Consider the following 13,147-nt stretch of genomic DNA (forward strand, 5'->3'; position numbering starts at 1 on the left):
TTTAAAAAGAGTCGAAAAAATTCACTAGGGGTGTGTATTCGCACTTTGGGCAGCACTATAGGGGGTCTGTTTGCAACAAGTAGAACTATAGGAAGCCTATTAATAACAAATAAAACCACATGGGGTCTCTTTGCAATTAAACCTTTGATTAAGTTAAAGCACCAATACTAGCTGGTACCAGTCAGATATCAACAAATCAAACAACGACACAGAAATAAAAAGGCTAAATTGCATTAAAATACCTTATGATTCACTCATTTAGCACTTATGTACTTTTTCAGAGCATTTATATACTGTAAGTTATTTAAAATTAGCACTTTAGTACCATTTGTTATGCAAAGGTAAAAATTTTCATGAAAATTTTCGCACACGAAAGTTCTCATCTAACGTTCACATATTAATTTTAAAGCTTTTTAGTCATTAAATATTTGTTAAATTTACTGTTAATCCTACCCAAATTCTATTTTAAATATTTTCTGATTACATTTGAAAAGTAAATTTTAGACAGATTTAACAGTAAGTTCAGCAAATTTAATATTTAGAAAGTTATATTAGCATATATGAATGTTATAGGAGAACTTTCAGATGAAAATTTCACGTTCGCATAAAGAGGGTACTAAAGTGCTAATATGAAACAACTCAGAGTATATATATGCTCCAAAAACATAAGCTTTTAGTGCAATTTTGCCAAATAAAAATGGGTTAGATCCTTAAATTTAATCTTTCCTTACATAAAAATGTAAAACATAGAAGACCAGACCAGGTCAACTTTTTTAGTCAAGATATAACATCATGTTTACGAGATATAAATCTTCTAGACGCAGATCTATCTTTTGGTGAAGCACCAATATTACCAGTCAGATATCAGCAAATCAGACAAAAACAGGGAAATAAAATCGGGTTGGATCCTTAAATTACACATAAAAATATAAAACATATAAGACCACACTAGCCTAACTATTTCTGTCAAGGTATAACATCATGTACTATTCTCCCAAGTGCTAATTGGATTACCTGCTATTAAAGTTGTGATGCTTCTTATCCATTCCATATGCTTTAGACAACAATGGCAACAACAAAAATTTTATCCCAAATTTTTAGGGTCAGCTACATGGATGTCATTCTTCCATGTGTTTAGGGCTATCTCCTCCGTTAACTATTATCAGATCAATGTGAATGTTTGAGACTCTAGATCTAAATCCTAAATAAAAATATGTACATACCTTGTGGTGTATACCAATGCTTGGTGCCTTACTGAGAACCTCTATATGCATTTTTTCATTAACGGGAGGTTCCTCACACACAAATTGAAACTCATCTTCCCATCGTGGATCCCTATTTTTCTTTATGTGCTGCATCCACAAAATGTCATGGTAAGTAACAAGCACAAAGCACATAAAAGATCATCTCGTATTACCTTAGTTTTCTTGTGCTCTCCCCTGAAAAGTATTTTTACATATGGATTAGTGTGATGTTTTCCCTCCAAATCTTGAGCTTCGTGAACAATGACAACAAGCAAACCACCACCTGAGGGTGTACCCTCTGGAGCCTTTTCTAGTATATCGTCTTTTGTATCCTCACTGATGCCTGCTGCAATTTCTTCTTCCTTAAAGGGTTTATATGTCAATTCCATGACAACTTGTCCACGTGATTTTTCATTCTGAGTGTCATTAGGATCCATATTCTTAAGCAAGTTAAGTGTCATCGTCCTTGGTTCATCTGGAGTAAGATCTCTGAGTGGAACAACATTCATGCCCATTTTATCATGTTTCCCAACCTGAGAAAAATATATAGATGATACATGACAGAACTTTCTAAGCAACATTAAAAAGATGGGAATTGCAGATAGACCCCCTTTACTGTTGCCCGATTGCTGAAAGACAACATGTACCATAGCTCAATTGCGGAGAAAACCCCTAAGTGAAAGTTTTTTTTAAGTCTTTTAACCTTTTTTTTTAAGTCTTTTACCCTCAAGAGGTCTATTCGTCAAAAAACAATTTTCTCCCTCTGACAGTAAAATAGACAAAAAAAATTCACTCAGGACTCAGGAGGTCTATCTGCAACAATAGAACTGCAAGAAGTCTATCTGCAATAAAACATAAAAAGAATCATGAGCAAGGAACAAGGGCGAAAGAATGCATGCCTGTTCCCAGTCGAAAACATTGACTTCCAGAGCTTGAGATTCTGGATCCTTGACAACAAACTTGAATTCCTCATTCCATTCAGGACTAAGGTTACCCTTCTTCACCGTAGTTTTCTTTGAGGGAAGCTTGTCTTCAGTGAGTTTAAGTTTGACATAAGGGTCAGATTTACCCATAAGATCTTTCTTTTTCAGTTTATGAGCGTTTATAACCTTCACTAGTAGAATTCCGACAGGCTTTTGTAGGGCCCTGAAAGATGCACAAAGAGAGGCAAATAAATAAATAAATAAATAAATGGAATTGATATACAAAAATTAATATTATTCAGCAATGAAAAAAAGTTCCTATAAAGTTACTTTGATGGATCCATGATTGGGACTTCGAGTGTTTTAGGCCAAAGGTACATGTTCGCAACCTGAGTCTTGATGGTCTCCTGCAGAAGGAACCTTATGAAAGGGCAATTTAAATGAAGATAGAAAAAGGACTATGAAATCAACTAGTCCACACAGTTTAGCATCACAGTAAGCTATTCTGCATATTTACAATATGGAGCCCCAAAAATATAATATTAAAGGAAATACATTTGGTTATATATATATACATATATATATATATATATATATATATATATATATATATATATATATATTATATATATATATATATATACATTTGGTTATATATATATATATGTATATATATATGTATACATTTGGTTATATATATATATATGGAGTCCCAAAAATATAATATTAAAGAAAATACATTTGGTTACAATATGAAGTAGGTGAATAGTGATTGAGGCTCTATCTTCGAGGCGTGATGTAGGGGTCAGATCTGACCACGTCACTACCAAGTTCAATGAAGAACTTGGTACCAAGGTTCTTCATATTTCTCATATATATATATATTAATATATATATATATATATATATGCACGTGTGTGTGTGTGTATATATATATGTACATATATACATATATATGTGTGTATATACACACATATATATGTATATATGTTCTGAATTATATAGAAACTTTCATGCCATGAAATGAAGTAGATTAGATGAAACCAAAACAATACTCTCATGACTATTAATCAAAACTGGTTAATATGCTAATGTAAGTAATAGTGCAACCACACAAGAGGTAATTGTTAAACTAACATGTGATCCAAATAGAGTTTCATATACAACTAAACCTTGGATCAGAAATATAGACAAGCAACTTTTAGAGAGATCCCACAATGCCACAAATAATAATCTATGCATCAGTATGTTAGGATGTAAACTAAACCAGAAAATACCTGCACAAATCTGTACAAGCCAGGAATAGACATGAGATCTGCGCCAAGAAGTTTTAGTCCAAAGTCGACATGTGGCTGTAGAGGATAACTTAAGAGTTAAACATAACACAAACAAAGCCAGAATCTTCTGAGATAGAAAAGTAAGTCTATGCACCTTTTCCATGAGAGAGACAAGAATATTTGCAAAACAAGGAAAGCTAGGAACCAGAGGCTTTAAAGTAATGCGAGGTGCAGCAAAGATTTGCAAATCTACCAACTGAAAATGCAGATCAGAACATAAACATAAAAAATTGGAAATAATAAGTAAATAATCTTATATCATGAAACATGAATCTGGTTTATAACCTGTGCAGTGGCTTTTAATCCAAATGCTTTAACCACGACGGTGACATTTGGATTACCAGCCCATTTAAGAGATGGTTCCATAATCAACTCCTTCTCCTCTGTCATGTAAACTTTCATTCCTGGAATGATAATAAATATTATAGATGGTATAAAATTTCAAGAGCTTATATAAACTAATCAATAAAGTAAATGACGAGTTAGAGATAGGAGACACTGAGTACAAAGTAAAAGAGCAACGGGGAATGGAAACATAATAAGAAATTGTCATCCTGTAATAAGCTTATAAAAGGGAAAGCTTGACACAGAAAATTAATCACTCTCTCTGAATTAAATGAGTGAAAAATCAATGAATTCTATTTTAAGAGTATGAACCTGTGTCTAACAAATGCAAACTAAAACTTTATACTTGGTCATCTGAACTGAAATAACAGCACTAAATCCAGATAACAAATTTTAGATGAGTACAAGGATAAGTTCCTTTTGGCTCCAGTTCAAACTGAATTTACACCAGTATTCGTGTTGAAGTAAAATCTGAAATCCTACAAGTAAAGAACCAATTCTTTTGAGGCTCTGACATATAAGTCTTGGAGCTGAAAGATAATATTCGTACGTGAATATAGATCTAAACAAAAAAAAACAAAAGAGAATGGATTATTACTCTTGGATATGAAATAGAAAGTGAACTAGAAATTTTGAGCAATTAGAACTGGCTTAAATAACAAGCAAGAGAAAGACCGAGGACAACCTTTCTTAGAGTTCTTTTCTTGATTATCTCTTTTTTTTCATTTTCGTAGTTGTTTATCTTTTTTTTCTAGCAATAAGACGTCTGGAAATTTAAAAAAAAAAACTATGACGACATTTGTTAGGTCAAGTTGCCAAATATGAAAAGGATTTCTGTTAAATATAATTTGTTGCCATATATAGAAAGAATTAGTTAGAGGTCTCCTAGGTCACATATGAGGAAAACGAAATAATAGGCTGCAGGTAAGGGCCTATTTGTTTGCATGGAAGTAGCTATGAAGTAGGTGAAGTAAAAGAAGTAAGGACTATTTTTGCTACTTCCGTGAGGAAAAGTATGTTTATTTTTCTAGAAAAACTACTTCCGGTACTTTCTTAAAAGCTAACGCGGCGCCTACGTGTCATTACTACTTCTTGAATCTTTTCCCTCCCTCAAGGCTCGGAAATACCTCGGAAGTAGCTGAAATTGAGTCAATTTAGGAATAAAATTATTTTTATTATTGCATGGATATTCTTTATTTCTAAATAAAATCCTGAAAGATCCTCTTGTTCTCTTCCTAACAATATTTATAATATTTATAATTGCTACCAAACAAAAAAAAAGTGAATGAAATGGAAGAAACACTATTTCCTCTACTTCTAAAAATTAATGAAATAAACAAAAAGTAGTACTTCCGTTACTTCTTAGAAGTAATAATTTTGCTTTACTTCTTACTTCTAACTTCTTCCTATCAACCAAACCGGCCCTAATATAGAGGGAAAAGGAAGGCTCCAAGTTATGACGTATGCATCTTTATCATTTTACAAAAATGCGACTGATTGAATTCGTTAGCCCTTATGCTTCTTATTTTTAACTGGTATGCACAGCCGGCAGACCATTGAGTTAAGTACTAAGTCGTAGTACGCTTTGGTTCATCATACAAATATAGGACCATTAGATCAGTACTTATAGCAGTGGTACATTTGAAAGCTATACTCAGGTCATTTGACAATTATGCAAGCAACATCTGTGTGTATGTGTATAGACATGAGATATATTTTATATACATAACAAATGTAAAATTACACATTATGATTAGTTACTTTCATTTTTACGATCTGCAAAGCAAACCAAATCCAATACTAATTACCTAATTAAATATCTTGATCACAATTTTACTTACATCAATAATCAAACATCAAACATCTCAATAGCTTGGAGTTATACTTTAGGTTGCCTAAAGGACAAAAGGATCAAATCCCCTTTAAAGGATTCGTGATCTCCAAGATCCAACCCCCCCCCCCCCCCCCCCCCCCCCTCCCCCCCCCCCCCCCCCCCCCCCCCCCCCCCCCCCCCCCCCCAAAAAAAAATAAAAAAAAAAAAAACTCACTTTGCCTATTTTCGCCCTTAAACTGTATATATTCCCGATGTGATCATTTTGTGAGCTTACAGTCAAATATTTCACATATTAATGATGTGATTTTTTTGCATTTATTGTATTTTCTGCTACTTAGAAAATGATTTTTCAATTCATAAAAGGGTTAAATGGTAAAAGTTTTGAGGAAAAGTAGTTAAGAGTTTTTATTTATTTATTTATTTATTTCGTGGAAAAAGGAGACAGACTAATAAAAACCCATGAACAAATGGCAAAAGACTATGTCACGTTGCTTATTTGTTAATATTGTAGGCTCACAAAACGTCCACATTGAAACCGCAAACGTAATTTGAAGGGCAAAATAAGTAAATTGATACCTTAAGGGGGAACTTGAGAGTTTACCAATACTTTTAAGGATGAGCTAGTTATTTGGTTCTTCCATAAAACATAAATATATTTATTAAAGAAAAGCTAAACACTAGAGGAGAATACTTCTAAAAAGCCCACTGAATTAATAAAGCCTTGCTGCTCATCTTTTATTCAAATGGGTTCTTGTTTATGGTCATCACTTCACGAAACACTGTGACTCTGAACGCAAAACCAAATGGGATAGTCATTCATTGAATAGCATGAACTAGGTAACACTAATTCATATAAATATAGACTTGTAATTGACAGCTGAAGCGGAGGCCTTTGTTTGCAATTCAGGCCATTGTTTATAATGTTTAGATAGCATAAGGCTTACATGTTTTTTTTTCAGAAAATAAGAAAATAAAATGATGAACTGTATCCACATATTTAGCGTACCATGGACTCCCTATCAAAATGAATTCTTTGAGATAACAAATTTCAGTAATTGCATTCCTTGATTTCTAAAAAGAAATTTATCTGAACCTTAAAATATTTTCAACTATCAGTTGTGAAAACTGAAAAGGAACAAACTAGCTTCTCTGTAATTGAAAATGATGGCAGTCCAGACTTTGTTAGACTGGCTACTTATTGGTAGACAGGTCCATTTCATTTTCTCCTTGTAGCAGGTAAGCTAAGTACTTCAAGCCTATGAATAAAATGAAATTAAAAAAAAAATAGGAAGGCAGTTTAATGGTTTGTAACCTGAAGCTAACCTTAATTCTATCAATTATAGCTTTTGTATTTGCAATTACCGTTCCCTATGCCTTGAAGACATATAAAATACTTCATACATTAAAGTTAGGTATGCCTACTCTTGCAGTGTATGCCAGTTAGCATGATCTTCCCTTTGTTTCCCTTTCAAGGAGAGAGATCCGTGCAGAACATTATAGGTTTCCAGTTAAGAATGCATTACCATCAACAAAGAATCTTTGCATCTAAATAATCACAAAAAGATGGTAGACAAGTTATAGAAATCAAACCTTGAAAAGTTGGAGGTAGTGAGCCTAAGGTAAATGTTTCAAATTCAACAGATTCGATTTTAAACTTCTCAGTATTCTCAGCAATAATTGGCTTTGCAATTTCCTTTACTGTTTTGCAGATTGCCTAGGAGAAAAAAGGAAATATAATCAAACTAATCAAAAGAAAAAGAACTGTAGATGTCTCAAATACAAGTATAGTACATGAAACATGAAATTATGTACAAACCTTATCCAAATAAGGCCACATGCTTTCCAAAAACCTGTTTAGCCAATCCATCTAAAAGGAAATGTGAGAAAGAAAAAGAATAAGCAAATTATTGATGCACAATCCTTGATGGGAGAAAGTCCCATTGGAAAATTAAATAACAAGTTTTTTTTAATTGAGATAGTATTCCTATCTGAGGCATCAGATATAAGCCAAGAACAAGAATGCAAATTCAAGTAAATAGTGAATTCACAACGTACACGATCAAAGTCTGGATTTTTCACCCATAAAGGAATTTCAGGAAGCATGTTCTCCAGAGAGTTAGAATCATGTTCGACAAGTGGCCGTATTGTAGGATCCTGCTCAAAAAGGAAAGAGTATAAGAAATGCTCTTGATTTATGACGATAGATCAGAAGGAAAATTTTCCAACTCATTCTTTCAAAGGAAAAGTACATAGCTAATGTTTACAATCTGAGACAATATGTATAAGACGATTGAACATATAAATGACTTGCAAGAAACAAATTAGTAGAAAGAGGTAGAAAATTAACAAATTAGTAGAAAGAGGTAAAAAATTGCTATCTGTGTCATACTTGGTAAAGCAATTAATAACCCTAAATGTTAGAAAACAGCACTTCTCATTTCTTGCATATTTGGTGTGTGTTTGGCATTGCTTTTGCTTCCTTAAAGCATTCCCAAGAAGCACTTACTTGAAAGCAATGCCCTTAAAAGGCTAACAAGCATTACAGTTTGATTTTTAAAATGTAAAGGTTCTTACTGAAGCAAATGAATTAGATTTTATTTCCAGAGAGAAGTGTAAAAAAAATGACAGAAGGAAAGCTTGGATAAGGAGGAATACAAAAAACAGGTTTTCTTTGTGCTTGTTAAAGTATAAAGAAAGAGAATTTTTTGGACAAGGAAAGATTGGATAAAACAGCTGTACTTAAAAAAGCATATGAAAAAAAATTCTTTCATGAGAGGGAGTTTCAAACAGAATAAATGTCAGGAGGAAAGCAAGCAAAACATGCACGCATGAGAAAGGAAAGGAAAGAGGAAGGTAGAGAGCGGGAGGGGGTGAGGGATGGAGGTAGGGAGCTTCTGGACAAACTGTCAAGTGCTTACAATCTCAAAAGCTGAAGGCAGAACATAGTCTAGCAAGTATGGTTATAGCAAAAGCGAAAAAGGTAAAATTTAAAGTAATGCTGGTGTTCATGTTTTGATGTGGATCTCTTCGGATCTAATACTAATCAATTAGAAATGGGTACCAACAGGCAAGAGGAAGAAGATAAGGAATATGGCTTCACATCATCAACCACTTCCCATGCAAAATAATGATTTTTGTATTGATTTCATACAAAGGAAGAAATTCACAAGAAATCCATCTTCATAGAATTATCCACTCCAACCAATAAATACAAAATCCAAAAGGACCCAGTCTGATCTTAACTAAACTAAAATTTCAAAACAAACTTAAAAATCTCCCAGCAAATCGTCCTCATTAAAGTGGAATGTCCCTAATAACTAAAATTTATGTATATCTAATTCAACCAAAAAAGATCCTTCAATATTAATCGCACTAGGATTTCTCGAATCCTAAGTAAACTAGGAATAGCTCCAATCTTAACAGATTTCTTCCAACAAGATGAATTGGTTGGCAATCTCCAACTCTTCCAAGTTCCAACACTTGAATATTGAGCAAAATAAGTTGTTTTGTATCATAGATGCACCTCCTATTCGCAGAGAAACATGCCTACAAGTTCACAAGCTTCATCATAAATTTAGGCTTCAGATGGCAAACTAAAATCCATCTAAGCATTAATTTGCATGTTCTGCCAGTGGTTGCAACAAAACCCAAGTCCATCTGATTCTTGCAGGCTATGCATGTCAAATTGAATATCATGGTAAGTGCTACTTGAAACTACAAGTGTATAAGCTAGGGAGTAGAGAGAATGTTGTAGCGATATGTAGTAGCACAATCATAATTGCATTGGCTATTTCTCATAATGAGAAAATGGATAGAGAAATTTGAAATGGTTACATACTCAGTAGCATTGACAAACATTCTTGCTTTTTCAACTTTGGCCCAGTTGCAATCTAGAATTACTGATAAAAATTATTTTCACTTAATTATCACATAGAGAGATTTGATCAGGCATTTATGCCATATATAAATATGATGCCCAGATAGAATGTCAACTCACAGATATTGCTTACTATTAGAAATGTATCCCTTTCTTGAGTAACAGGAGCAAGATTCCCGTGGAATTTATTAGCTAGTATTTTTTTAAATTAACAATATAAAAATATCTATAATAAATCCCATAAGTGAGGCAACCATGCCAAGATTGACGACGACAATCATTCAAGAATTACTGGTGGCTCACCATCATTCTCCTACCCATTGTTAATTTCTCCACAATCATTCTCTTTATTTCTGTCTGCTTTTGCAAAGCTACAAATATAGTGCACAATATAACGAACATGCTGCATGCACGATGCGAAACCACCAAAGTATCTTATACTACACTTGACCATAATACTTGCCTAACCCTATTAAGTTAAAAGCATAGAACTCAACAAGGGACATGGAGAATTTGTAAAAAGTACAGCACAGAGATGTGAATGTGGACATGTGTGTGCATGCGCATATGTGCGTGCATGTGTACAGAGATCTTCAGCTAAGAACTAGATCTCAAAATAAAAGTTATGAGGAAAAAAAACACAATGATAAGTCATTATTTAGACAATGTTAACACTTTATTGATCTCTATACGCAAAAGAATTTATAAATGAAAGATCAAAAAGCTTGAATACTTTCTGCCCATACATCAGAAGGTACCTTTTTTGGGTTGAGATAACATGTTTTTAGCTAACTTTGAAAATGAAGGAAATTTTGAAGCCACCTTATTTCTCGTTCATAGACTAATTTAAATGTGTTGAACAAGAAGAACTGTGTCATTCATAAGATGAATCTATTATAGGGTTCTCACAACCATGGAGTGCTTCGAAACCAATTTTAATACTGTAGCAATGCAGATATATTGAATCCTCCTGATCTCCACTACACATTCCTTAGGTATTCAAAGATACAAACACGTGCGCGCGCATTATACACATATTACATACACACACTGTGTGTGTGACTGCGTGTACACACACGCATTTATACATATGCATCTATATAAAATAACAAGTGATATCTAACTTTATAACTTTGACTAGAGATTTCTTAAGACAAATTAATTACAGAAATTCATGAAAAGTATTATGATTTATAAAATCTTTTAAAACTAGACCACTAATTGATTGACTAGAATAAAATAATAATATTGGTTTTTGCACATGACAACAAGTAATAAAATTGTTTGATATATAGCAAGAAGAAGAATCCATGGGAAAAAAAGAACATCTAATATATGATAGTAACAATAAACTAGTTCCGTTATCATAAAACTCAAAAGTGTTTGAATGAAAATCACACCTTCATACTATCTGGCACATTATATATATATATATATAGAAGGAAATAAATAGACAATCTAAACATATTCCGTATACAAAAAAAATACAACTTGAAGCTAGTCACTCAAACTACATATCAAATAATAAGGCCTCTAAAGACCCAATTTACATAAAACAGGCCCAACCTAACCTAAGAAAACTTGTGTTTTCCTCCTATATCCAAAATGTTTACCCTTTCAACCCGCAGAAAGCTAGGCATGTCAGACCTGCTCACATTGTGTTCATGGAGCATCAATGTCGGTTGATGTTTTGACATGTTTCCAACATGCATATATGAGCTTTTAAGAAGTGCCCATGCTACATAGCCTACTTTGCTTGACCTTTTTATATGAACACTACTCCTATTTTCAATATTGAGGACTCATTTTTGTGAAGTAGCGATCTTAGAACTTTGCACTCTGGCCACAGGCATTTAGTGGTGTTCATAATTACCTTTGCTTCAATGGAAGATGCCTGATAAGATTGATCGTTATCTTCAACAATAAGTATGTAGTAGATAGCAATAACAAGGCCTCCAAATGACACATGGACGAGGAGGAGGATCTCACGGTCTGCCCCTGTTTCTTAGATTCAATGCATTGCCTATTGATTGAGGTTATATAGAGTACTCCTTTTTTTACAGCTATTTGAGATGAGATATTAAGTTTAATCTTTTTATTCATTCTTGTTTATAATAAATTGACCATAAATTGAGTTTTGCATTGCAACAAAACATAACTGCTTGACAAATGGAATTTCTCCCTTGTGCTCCTGTGATCATATATTCCTTTCCTCTCATATAATTGCCCCCTCTACCCGATAAGACATTTGTCTAGTTCCTCCTTGTGCTCATCTTCTTCTACTGTGTATTTGAAATTCTCTACTCTTCTTCTCTACTATCATCCTTTCTACCCGTCCCTATATTCTCTTCATTCTCTTCCATCCTGCACTGCTATTATAATCTGTATACTTGGCGTCCAATGGGCAACATGAATATCATAGATAATCTCCCTTCCACCTAATAATGGAAATATCACACCGAAATCAATAAAATGAGATGAAAATTATAAGGGCATTTTGTCACCAATAAAACCCAGTTCAAGGCTGTCGATCACTATATTTATAAAATACGAAAACACAATCTTACATACTCTAAAGAAATCAGGTAACTCATTGTGCTATCCCTCAGTGTCTGAGAGAATTCACTACAGTTAGCAATCTTCATCCATAAAACTACTTATAATTCAGTAAATTACTGCACTGCATACTTCTACAAGCCTCAAACAAATAGACTTACAGGACCATCTAATCAAACCCATCATTTTAATTCCAAGCTTACACCATTTTTAACACAATCAAACATATATTGCAAACAAAGCACAGATCCAAAGTGGATTCAACTGAATACCCAAATGAAATGCAACATGTCAGAGCAATACCATATACTCAAATCAATAATAATAATTTAAAAAACATACCTCAACAACAGAGGATTGGAAGTAGATGAAGAGATAATAGCCGATAACGAGGCCAGCAGTGAGGCCAAATCCAAATCCAAAGAAACCCAATACAGAACTCACGAAACCCATCTCTAATTTTGTCAATCTCAAAATCCCCTCAGCAAAATCTTATTCAAATTGCTTTCATGCATTGGACAGCAGATCCCCTGTCCCATCTGCGAACAAAAAGAGAAACCCAAAAGTCTATTCAGCCAAAAAGCGATCAAAAAGAAATAGAAACAAAGGTAGACGAAAATGAGAGAGACCCATTTAAAATTACCAACAGAAATCATAATGGCGATCAATTGTGATCTGAGATTGCTGGGCTTCGCCGATCAGAGGTCCTCTCTCTGAACGCGTTTAAGGTTAACGATTTTTTTTTAACCAAAGGTTATCAAAATCTACGCTGATTAAACTTTGAAATGATATGGTCTAAATTAAAATAAGGATAATTTACCTATATACCCTTCTACGATTTTGTAAGAAAGCCGTTAGGGTATTCACATGTAACATCATGATTTAGGGCCCAAATTTTCAAAATAGACCCTATCAGTAATTTATTTTTAAATACCGACCCTTTTATGATTTAATTGTTATTTTCGACTTAGTTTCAGCCTCCCGGTTGAATCAGGGTAAAAATGGTAAATAAAGTTCGAAAAAAACTTCAC

General features: G+C 33.5%; 1 protein-coding gene across 3 annotated transcripts; it reads right to left on the bottom strand.

Moving 5' to 3' along the window:
• On the bottom strand, window positions 893-12,887 carry LOC109825618 (synaptotagmin-2-like). Of its 3 annotated transcripts, none has more exons than XM_020392494.1 (12): window positions 12,764-12,887; window positions 12,459-12,655; window positions 7,739-7,837; window positions 7,500-7,550; window positions 7,274-7,397; window positions 3,790-3,908; window positions 3,599-3,700; window positions 3,445-3,519; window positions 2,498-2,574; window positions 2,144-2,390; window positions 1,418-1,777; window positions 893-1,352 (listed from the first exon to the last, which is right to left on the bottom strand). In XM_020392494.1, the coding sequence occupies exons 2-12, from the start codon at window positions 12,567-12,569 to the stop codon at window positions 1,119-1,121; spliced, it is 1,599 nt and encodes a 532-aa protein (XP_020248083.1). In that variant the 5' UTR covers window positions 12,570-12,655; window positions 12,764-12,887; the 3' UTR covers window positions 893-1,118. The 3 variants fall into 3 exon arrangements, with proteins under 3 accessions (XP_020248083.1, XP_020248075.1, XP_020248068.1); XM_020392486.1 differs by having other exon boundaries at window positions 12,746-12,887; XM_020392479.1 differs by having other exon boundaries at window positions 894-1,352; window positions 12,760-12,887.

Source organism: Asparagus officinalis, chromosome 1, assembly GCF_001876935.1.
Source record: "Asparagus officinalis chromosome 1, Aspof.V1, whole genome shotgun sequence".
Taxonomy (NCBI): domain Eukaryota; kingdom Viridiplantae; phylum Streptophyta; class Magnoliopsida; order Asparagales; family Asparagaceae; genus Asparagus; species Asparagus officinalis.

Bases quoted from the DNA above. Each gene is read 5' to 3' on its own strand.
- LOC109825618 (XM_020392494.1), bottom strand. From the start codon at position 12,569: ATGGGTTTCGTGAGTTCTGTATTGGGTTTCTTTGGATTTGGATTTGGC. The intron at 3,909-7,273 runs GTTTGATTTCTA...TTATCATTCCAG, and splicing joins ACTACCTCCAACTTTTCAAG to GAATGAAAGTTTACATGACA. The intron at 3,701-3,789 runs GTTATAAACCAG...CTGCATTTTCAG, and splicing joins GATTAAAAGCCACTGCACAG to TTGGTAGATTTGCAAATCTT.